Below are 11,065 nucleotides of genomic sequence, written 5' to 3'. Positions count from 1 at the left end.
CCTAATCGGTTAGTGTTACAGTACCTGCAAAAGAGGTTTTCTTAGCCCTGGAAAAGAATCTCGGGATGCTCAGGGGCAGCACAGCACTGTAATACTGTTTGCTCTGTGTGGCTTAGGACTGACTACTTTAAATGGGACAGAATCTCACTGAGTAGAGGGCCACGTAGGTATGAGTAGCAGAAAGTGTCTGTAAAAGCACTGCCCATACCAATCCATAGCAAGAGCAGTACCCTGCTCCAGTTCACAGCACCAGTCCCCATAAAGAAGGGCCTCAGCCCTGTTAGGAACATCGCTGCCTGACGCAGCAGAAACTATTCCAAAGAGCTGCAGGAAAGGTGAGCCTAGAAGATTATGCAGGGTAAGCACATGTAACTAGACAACCATGAAATGTGTATTACACGCTGGCTTCCAAGAGCTCACGGGGCCTCTTCCTCCATTTCCCAAAGCGTTTGAAGAAGAACCGAAGGAAAAGGCTTAGAAAGGAGCACTTTCACCATAGACAGTGCAAAATAAAGACCTTCCAATGGGTTCTTTTTTGTGCTCCTCTTGAATAGTTTTGTTTCAAGTGGGACTGGATGGAAAGACCACTCTGAACCAAGAAAGCTACTTTCAAATTGCACAAGGCATGGGGCATGCTGGAGTATCAGTGATGGTTTTGCAGCTGTTGGTCCAAACCCAAGCATGTGACGCTCTAAAAATGTTCAGATCCTGACAGTGCAATTCAAGTCACTTCTCCTGTGTGTTCCTCAAACGGGAAAATTCTCCATCACAGCTAGAGAGAGAAAAGCTTCTTCCTTATCTTATAACGCAATCCGTGCCATAGTAATTTGTAGAGGCTCTGCTGTGACAGATATTGTAGCTGTATAAATGTACTGTACAACCTCACCCTTCTATAGCAGTTTTCAACACAGAACATCAAGACACTCAGTGAAGGAAGGAAATGTCTTTCATTTTGCAAGTGGAGAAACAGTAGCGCTTGTGTGACATTACAGCTCGAAAGCTTTTAAAGGAATTTCATATCCATCATGCCTAATTGTCTGAAAAACTTGGTCTTTAGATCCTAGTGATAGCACTTCCTACCTGCCTGCAGGGTTCTCTGCTGACAGAGTGCATTCAGACTGCAGTAACTCCTTTTCTTTTCGTTACAGGTAGCTCACTGCTGGTCTACAATACTCCATCCCACACAGAAGCTTCCTCACGTCTTGCCACCAAAGAAGGTCAGTCTTTTTGAATATAAATGTCCCGACTTCCTGCGCTCTCACAGTGTTCTTGACTGGGTTAAAACTAGGCTTTTTGCATCATCTCCTTGGCATGAAAGTGTTCTGATCTGCCATGCAATGCACAGCATGGTTAAAATAGAGTAATTCACAATGTGAAACACCGTCCATGCTGAAAATCACATCCCTGCTTGTCCTTGGCAAAAATATCATGGCATAAAACGTAGTTCTGTTCTTTTCACATGTGTATTATTGAGTTGATGAGCTGATGGCGTATTTTCTGTTCTTTATGTGAAGCAGTTTGAAACCTCAGGTATACAGCAAGGGCTCAGACACTTTTTCTCTGAGTAAGTTCATAGTGGAAAGGATAAAATTTTCTCGTGCTAAATTCCATTATAAAGTAAAGGCCACTCAGGTCTTCCAAAACCCATTTGTGAATCTGCCAGGCAGTTTCCACCAGCAAGGAAGACTAAAGTGTGTCTTTCTGACACTTCCATTTTGGAACATTTGGGTTTTCTTTTTCAAATAACCCCAAGTTTTTACCCTATTAGAAGTTCTGATCATGTAGATAGAGCTGAGAAACCCTGAAGTTTTAAAGTTAATTGCACACTTGTATGTTTGTGTATCCTTCAGTCAGGTCTTTCAGGTTTTCCTCTGCAGCTACAGTCCTTTTCCTTATTTTTAATGAAAAACTGGATTCTCAGCTATGCCAAAATTATGAGAGTTGTTGCAAGGGGCATGATGCACATCCCATACCTACATAAGACACTAAGTCACAGTTGGACTGTTGAATTGCTTAAGGCCAAATAGGGTGTTAAAGACCAAGAATCAAGTCCTGTGTTCTGTGTCATACTGTGCAGGACTAGGAGCCTTGAGTTTTGGTCTGCCTTTCCCTTCGGCTAACTGCAGGAACATTGGCTTCATTCACTAAACTATGCTCAGCTCCTCCATTTGAGAAGCTTCTGGGACAAGTGTGAAATCCCAGGGCTGCCATATGAGATAAGCCACCTAGAAGCAGTCTGTTCTTGTGCCGAGGCAGCTTCCTCATCTCATATATAAACATTTCTATGCTTTCCAGAGCATGGCTTCATTGATGAGCCACGAGTTTGCATTTCAAAGAATAGTGGGGAAAGGCAGAAAGTCTTTCATTGAAGTAGCTGGAGACAGCCAGCACTTCTTTCTCATTGCACCACGCTGTGTTTCATCTCCAACATCTGTCTTGGACTCTGGGCACAATATCAGCCCTGGTTTTTAGAGCAGCTTCTTTTGTCCAGCACGTAACTATCCACTTGAGCTGCTTGTTCCGTGGCATGCTGTTCTCTCTTCAGGAGACAGGCATCAGTTGATAAAACATGGTACATTACAGAGACAAAGCTGTTCAGGCTTTTCTGTGCCTGACTCCTTTGACGCTAAGAGTCCTCTATTTAAAATTACTAAAAGCTAGGCTTGCTTCTATTTGAATAGAGCAGACACACATGCACGTGTTCCTCCCCAGTTCCCCCCCCAAACAGATACAGAAACATCCAAGACTGTGCTCTTTCTGTCTCAGGCCAGGTGGTTGCTAAAAATAAAGGGAAGAAGCTGAGATTTTTTTATTAAAGAGAAATGCTCTCTGTAAAATTGCACTCCTCTGCATTTCCTGTACCCGTTATCTTTGCAAGCTGGGCCTAGACACACTCAGGGAGAAAGAAAAATGTTCCTCCCCCTCCATTTTTACTACCCTCAAGTGTGTTTCCTTACTGCAGCTGACAGCAGTTTGCGTTTGATTTCTGTCAGCCAGGCGTTTTTAACTTTACATGGTACTTTCATCATGTGTCAATAAAGGACAAAACACACCCACGGGACAGTCAAATAAAAATTCAGAACTAGCATAGAAATGCTGATATTCCCAGCTATTCTTTTTCCAGTTCTTCGGACAACACAGAAATGTCCTCTGCATTCACTCATGTTCTAGAGAAACCAACCCACTTCAACCTCCCACAACCTATTCGTGCTCCAAATCTTATTTGAGAGATAAGATGACAGGATAAGAGACATGTGAACATGACAGGCTGACAGATAAGGAATTGGGGGAACAGAGTGAAGTGTCTTGTCCAATATCACAGGAGAAACTCGTGATGGATGTAAAACTGGCCTTGGAATTCCTCGGCCTTTGTCTAGTCTGTTAAGCAACGAGATTTTTCTTGCTTCCTTTTAGGGCTTTTTAATGGGCTCGGTTCAAGATGATGGTATTCTTTTGGAAAAGGAATTTCAGGTTAAAAAGAATGATTTTTGGTTTTAATATGTATTTTCGGCCTTCCTAACTTCTCAAACGAGAAAATGTTTTTCTTTATGTTAATGCATCTTGAATCTACTGTAAACATTTCTTCTCTCTATGCCTGTGAATGAAGCCAGAGAAACAACCTTTTTCTATCCACCTTCCCCTGAGGATTCCAAAGCAGCAGGAGGAGGTGATGAAACAGTGCAATACATGTCAGAGATAGGGCAAAAAATACTGTTTTCTTCACTCCTCCAGTAATTCTTCTTGCACGTTCTCTGCGATCACACAGCTAATGCAAATAACCTGCTTGTGCAAATTCCAGGCGTGCTCTTTGCATATGCTTCCACTAGGCTTTAGACCACATATTCCATCCGCATACTGTAAAAAGGAACCTACGTGGCGAAAAACTGCTTTCATGGCAGAAACAGATACTGTAAACTTACACAGCTGGTGCACAAAGGATCAGATAGGTAGAAACCTCATCGTGTTCAAAGGACTCTTGCTGCCTGAGCTTCTTTGCTTCTCAGCCTCATAAACACTCAAAAGTATGGTATTTAGCGTCACTGGTACAAATTGTCTTCAGCTGCCTTGGAGAAATAAATTGCTCTAATGAAAATCACCAGGATTTTTTGGCTGGGGAACCATTTTCTGGGCAATGAAACAAGGTCGCTCTCGTTGCTGAATGGAAAGATTTGTGTCCCGCTCCCAGCGCTCCGCTGCCGAGATGGCCAGTTTCCTTTTCCGTCACTGTTTGGAGCAATGACCGACCTACTGTAGGTACTGGAGACATGCGAGAAGAATCTGAGCCCACATGATCTGCCCAAGTCCATGGGGATCTTAAATTGCTCACCTTTAGAATGGTGTCATTTAAGTAGGTTTCCATAGGGAAATGGAAATTATATTCACATACAACAACATTTAGGAGGCCAAAGTGCTGTGTCCCGCATGGCTGGGAGCATTCTGGCCTCAATCCAAGGCATTTTTAAAGTCCATGCTTACTTTTAAGTATGTTGGGGTCTGCATAATTCCTCCAGCACTGTCCTTCATATGCCAGGCTCAGCCTAAGGCTGAGAAGAGTGGTAAACCAGCACTAGCCCAAAGTCTCATAAATCCAACCTAAATTCAAGTAGCACACAGGAAAAACGGATCGGCTACCCGCATTTTCAAAGAGGGAGGAAATTTGTATGGGAACACATGAATATGGATGTAGGAAATGAATGTGAAGGATTTAGTCTGTGGCTATCCCCTGTTTACGTTTGCATTATAGAAGTGTTTGTGTGAACAATGAGGATGTTTGGGTATAAGGTGTGTTTGCTTGTAGGTTTTCTTTGGTTGTTGGCAGATTTAAGTAGATAAACACATCGGGGAGCTCTGAAACTCACACAGCGTGGTTTCCTGTGGGTTTGTGCTTGTGAGCCCCCGAGGAAGAGTTTCCTGGTGTTGGAGCATTTGCTAAGATCTCTTACACAGATTCCCTGGTACCAGGCAAAATATGAGGCCATGCAGCTGCTTTTCTTGCAGTCAGGGCCACAGTCTCTCTCCTCTTTTCCTTTCAATTGGTGTAAACTCTTTAAACCCCATCATCTTGTCAAATTCAGTGACAATTTGGAGTGACAGGCTCAAGAATTTGGGGGGGGGTCTGGAGAAAGAGAGGGGCGAAGCGACCACAGGCACTGCGGTTGCGTAAGCACGGCTCCCACAGGGAAATAGTCTCAAATTCCTGCATAAAATGCTTCTCTTGAAAAGGCCATTTTTCAGGTGTGAAAAATACCGACCAGTTCCAGCGAATCCTTCTGTCGAGCGTGTCAGCAAGGCCTCGTGGTCACAGCAAAGGTTGCAAACCCTCCGGTCTCAGCGGTGGCAGAGAAAAAGCAGTCGCGGCTTTGTGCCCTCTCCACTGTCTGTACACGCTCAAACATTCGTCAATGATATTTGTGTGCCTGGTGATGAAATATCCCATTTTTAGCTCCGCAGCAGGAAAAGGGGAGGCTTTTTTCAGTGCTTCAACTGTGTGGCCAACCCAGGGATTTATGATTTCAGGAGAGACAGTAGCAAGCGCTCGGATTTTTCCTTTTTCCCTTTCTTTTTTTTCTAATTGTTTTCCTTTGAAATTCCAGAGTTAGTGTTTTGTCTGCTTTCTCCCTGACCCTCTTCGGAGGCAGGCGTGTGTTTTTTCACCAGAAAAACCGGGAACAAAGAATCGTTGTCTTTAAGCTGTAGCAGGCAGGAAACCCAACTCACAAGGGATCACCCTGAGCCAGCGCTGTCCCAGAGTAGACTCCAGTTCTCTGAATTCAACCTGACAGCTTGTCTGGAGCACTTTCTAAGTAACCATTATCCTTCCTTTTCTCCCAGCAAAAGAGCTATTATTTTTTTGCCTAGGGTGCACTGCAAGCAATGTTATTGCACATGGAGGGGGGGTTACATGTTTGCTGGGGTGCAGTCCCTCCTGTGAAAAGCTCTTGGAAGTGCGTTGCCTGGTTTATGAAGACAAGAGTGAATTCGTTTCCTGCTAGTGAGTTAAATGGGCAAACACTGTGCAAAATGCAACCGTGAGGTCTGCGCATGTGTCCCTTCCCTTCCCTTTTCTCTTTGTGTGTATTGCTGCATCTAGCTTTTTGCAGCAGGAATACTTCTGCAATTTGAGTGGTTTGGAGTGCCAGCACATTAAGTGGATGGCTTTACCTCCCTTTATGCTGTGGGGGTGAAATATGCCCAGTGCTGTTTGTGCACAACCTGTACTTGTTTTGGCTGGATGTGTATATAGATACTTGTGTGAAGGGTGCTCAGAAACATGCCTTTCATAATATGCAGTTGTCTGTGCTTTCACACAGCAACGTGCCAGTGTGTGGCTGCTCATGTCTGCAACTTGGCATAACATGTATGTTAACTGGCAAGAGACTGCTTCTCTGGGAGGGATTCTTAGGACACATACTTCATGCACTGTGCATTGGGACTTCTGCTGCTGCTATTAAGAAAAGCCACAACAACAACATCATTCTCATTGCTTCCTCTGGTCCTGTAGAGCGTGCCTTTGTCAGTGCTGCAGAGGGTAAGGCAGACGGGGAGCAGGAAGTTCCAGCTGGGGGTGTTTTTCTGCCCACTCTGGCGCAACTGGGGGCTGTTGCCTGTGCCTCAAAGCAAACAGGGAGCGACTCCAGATTTCAGGGGCCAGAGCTCTTGTCTGAGAGGGGAGCAGAGCTGCAGTGCGGAGGAGCCCCTTCGTGTCACCCTGCCAGGATAAAGCTAGCGAGGGAGAGGGATCGCAGATCCCAAGCCGGATCCCAATAACCTGACACAGAAGGGACTTCCCTTTGTGCAAGCGAAGTCCTGACTCCTGGTTCTGTGCATGCACTAAGCTCCAGATCCTTGTGGCTTCAATCTAATGCTGGATCTAGTATTGGAATTAAATCGCAAGCTTTTGATTGCTCTGATCTATGTTTCTCTAAGGACAGCAACGCATAACTGAGCTCTCAGCTACTTTCAGAGATGCCCCGAGTGAAACCTGTTCTTCATGCCCATGTTCTGCCACAGGTTTCTTGGTAAATCCAGCAGTCAGTCCCTTCACACTTGGTTTGGGTTGACTTCAGGTCAAAACCCAATGTTGTTCCAAGCCTGGACTTTGGTCTCTGTGCCAGTTATCTGTAGAGCGGTTTAATAACAATGTAGAGATGTTTGAGAATATTGTTTTGTTGTTAATTTTGAAATAATGAAATAGTCTGATCATGTAGAATGGGAGTTACATTGAAATTCTGCACTTAGCTTGTTGCTTCCTCTTAGTGGAGAGCCCTAGAATTACTTAATTCCACATCTGATCCCTGTGCTGGTGATTCTTTAGTGTAATGTTGTGGTCTTGAAGCAGAAATGAATGCAAAGTTGAGAACAGTCAGAGTAATACTGGCTGTGAACAGCATACAGCATGACATGTGGCATATGTGCGAAGTAATTGTTTTAATTAGCAGAAACAGTAAGCTGAAAAGTAATTCCCTGCAAAACAAACGATGCTGTGGCTGTTTGAGGCCCCAGTGTACACAGCTAGGATACAGATGTAACTTGTACCTGGGTGCGCGCCATAGGGCTAAATGTTGCGGGAAGCTGGTTGCCAACTTGCCTGAACCGCATCTTTGGAGAGGCCAGAGGAGTCCTCACGCTCTGCTTTCTAGTCCTGTTCCACTCTGTCAAACCTCCTACAGACAGATGACAGCATCCAGAGCCTTCACAGCTTTGTGCTAAGGAAAACTGCATCAAAGCAAACCTCTTGCTGCTGACACTGTCAGGTTTTGCTCTGTATGGATGGAGCATTTAGTATGTGTGCTTGGAGCCAGAGTGGGCTGGGGAAGAACCTCACAGACTCTACAGCTTTAATGTTTGCTGCCATCATTTAAAACAATGCGTCTAATGTTTCGAGGAGGAGCTGGAGGTGTTTTTGGCTTGCTTGCCCCTCCAGAAACCCACAGTCTGGGTTTCTTCTCTCCAACTGGCTTTAACACAACCCCACCTCTTCAATGCGATCTCCAGGAGGTTAAACGACGGGAGTGTGAGGGCTCAGCAGCTTGGCAGACCTCGCTTGCATGTTTGCTTTGCAGCAGGAGTGTTTTTTGTTCCCATGTGCCCGCGCTGGGACTCTTCCAGGGTACCAGAATAGTGCCACCACACACAACCTCGCTCCGGGAGGGAAAGAGGTGAGGTCCCATGCCCTTCTTTCTCTTTCCCCCTATAAAGTAGTTGCCGCAAAATAGACCCCAAGTGACCACTTATATTAATCACAAGTCTGGATCCCCCAGGGCACCTGGTTCTGCTTTCCCCATTTAGAGAGGCTAATTTAAATTCCAGCCACCAAGCCAGAATCCTTTCTTTCTACTGATGCAGAAGGACTCATTGCAAAAACCAGACTGTGTTCTGCATGGAGAATCCCATGGATCCCATAGCCCACTTTAGATTGGCAGCCTTTTCCTTTCCCTTACTCTGATTTGCTTCATTTAAATCTGTAAGTACAAGTCGTGTCTGGAAATACAGTGCCTGTGCTCCCTAACCAAGTAAGATGGGGTGTTCTGTGTTTCTGGTTTGGGCTTTTTTTCTGTCAGGAGAACTGTGGTCATTCAACCTTTGTTGTTCGTAAATCACCCCAAGATGCTGTGGTAAGGAATCCAGTAGATGATGGCTAAATGACTACAGTCATTACTGTTGGTATTAATCATCTGAGTTGGCAAGACAGACTTGGTCTGAGGCTGCCAATGCATTTCAAAGGGAAATGGAGGCAGTGTTAGTGAGCAGCCAGACAAGTCACTGAGACTTGGGAGACTTACCTCTGTTTCCTTCCTGGCTCTGTCCTCCTGACTTAGGACAAGCCACTTTCCACCCACTGGCTGTCTAATGTCCTTGGAGATATCAGCTCCAGTAGGCAGAGATGGGGAGCTCTTCCTGTTGCTTAGCAGCTACCATACTAGGGAATCTAGATGCCTCCATGAGTTTGCTGTATGCGTTTTTCCAGACATCCGAGAATCCCAGAATGGTTTGGGTTGGAAGGGACCTTAAAACTCGCCCTGTCCCTACCTGCCCTTGTAAACATCCTCTATAAAAGCTGACTTCAGAAAGATGGGGTATGAAAGCTTCCTGGGAGGTTTCAAGCGATGCTCAGCTCTGTGGCAGGGCTTCTCCTGAGGGAAATGTGATGGGGATAGCATTTGCAGAGGCTGGGCTCAGTGTTTGGATGCTCCTGTGTTACATGTAGAGTTACATTTCAGGATGCTGCTCGATATGGACATGCAGTCCCATGCCTATTGTGTTAACCCAGCGTGACACTGCCCATGGGGCTGACAGAGGAGCTAATGTTCAGAGCAGTCACTCTGCACCTTGACAGTGAGCCCCAGCAGCTCATAAAGCAAACAGTGCCTGGCTGGAAAAGAGCTGCTGCTGCTGCCAGTGATGCCACGAATAGGATAAATATGCTATGCTTTCCTTCCCAGCCTTGCTTGTAATTACGGGCACTATGCCAGCATAGGCGGCATTTCAAACCAGATTCCCCTATAGTGCCTATAGCATTTAGTCCATAAATGACCCAGCCCCACTGCATCCATCCTAGAACAAAAAGGCCTGACAAATGAGGATATTACCGGCCCAGTGCTCATTGTTCTCCTTCTTAATCAAGGCTGGTAGCACAAAATAGTGACTGAATCTGTTTTGACTAATAAAGCTCCTATGGAGAGAGCAGGATGAAGCGGCTGTCAGCACTTAGCGAGCAGCTCAGGAAGCACAGAGACTGTGAGCCTATTGTTCAGCTGAAATCCCCCCCCCGGCTTCCCCCCTCCACCTCAAGCTCTCAGATCTATAATTTTTAAGAACTTTCTAAAGCTTATCAGAGAGGCTTTGCTCTCTAATACATCATATCTTAAACACAGATTCCCCAATGGCTTGTTCATTGGACTGCATTCAAGCTGAAAGGACTGCTAGGCATCTGGGATCATCTTCGCTGTGCTGTGGAAATCTGCTTGGGGATTTTCAGCTTGGTTTCCAAGGGAAGTGAGTCTGTGCGTGTCTGTCCATCTGCCCCCAGCAGTACTGCAGCCTGTTAGTCTGTTTAGACTAAATATGATCCAGAGGTATGGGGAACAGGAGCAAAGTAGCACTCAAGCTGTGAGATGGGGTTGGGGGTTGTCTGTAGAGGTGGGCTGGTGGCTCAGTGGAGCCTGCCTTATCTTCCCAACGGCAGTGCCATGCCTCCCACACTTCCACGGCACAATGTGCAGCCGTTCTCCTCCTCCACATCCCACAGTCTCAGTCAGGGGATCCCTGGGATTCACTCCTCGGTTTCTATCCCACATCAAGTCCTTCTGTTGTTGCACCAGACAGTCCGACAAGAAGAAACTGCAGAGCTTTGGATAATTCAGTTCATCTCTTGAGCCTTCTTAATGCCCACTGCTGACCCTGCTAATTTTGCCATGTTCTAAGCTTTTCTCAGCCTTCTTTCACCACTGTGCTGTTTCTGATTTACATCAAATTGCAGAGGAATCAATAGGCTCAGAGAGGGGAGTTGCACAGCAGAGGATGCGAACTTCCAAATGGCACGGAGGGTGGAGAGGTAGGAGCCAAGGGACATTTGGGGTGAGAAAGCATAGACCAAGGTTAGAAGGGGTCCAGAGACCAATGCTATGCAGTCTGCTTTCTGGGAAAGCCATTTCATCTGCGAAAGGCATGTAAAGCCTGAGGAAAGTGCATTTATGCATGTAAATAAATAACATGATATTTAACCTTCTTCCCAGGCGTGCTGTGAGCGTGAATGTTTGCAAAGCTGTGAGATCCTTAGTTGAAAGGTGCTGTGAAAGTGCAAAGCATTATTAATATCCTTTACCTTACTCATAATAGAGCACGCATTCATTCTGGGGAGTTTCTGGACATAAACCAGACAGCTGCAGAATGACATTTCTTGAAAGCATCTATGATTTATTTTCTGCTCTTTAATTCCATTTTGTATTGAGCGCACATTTGTCATAGGGCTGTTGTTCCACTGGGCCTTTCAAGTCTAAAACAGACTTGGGGACCTGATCCTTAGCTGGGATAAATTTACCCTTAACTCCACTGTGGTTATTTG

The 11,065-nt window shown here is 45.5% G+C and overlaps 1 protein-coding gene across 1 annotated transcript in view; it reads left to right on the top strand.

The window, feature by feature from the left end:
• FLI1 (Fli-1 proto-oncogene, ETS transcription factor) overlaps window positions 1-11,065 on the top strand; it is a 65,365-nt gene that overhangs the window by 46,557 nt on the left and 7,743 nt on the right. The window contains exon 5 of the mRNA XM_080631556.1: window positions 1,149-1,217. Within this exon, the coding sequence (XP_080487682.1) occupies window positions 1,149-1,217 (69 nt within the window). The remainder of the gene's footprint in view (window positions 1-1,148; window positions 1,218-11,065) is intronic.

The sequence above is a fragment of the Psittacula echo genome (assembly GCF_963264785.1).
Source record: "Psittacula echo genome assembly, chromosome: 18".
Lineage (NCBI taxonomy): Eukaryota > Metazoa > Chordata > Aves > Psittaciformes > Psittacidae > Psittacula > Psittacula echo.
This window is presented reverse-complemented; position numbering and strand designations above follow the sequence as displayed.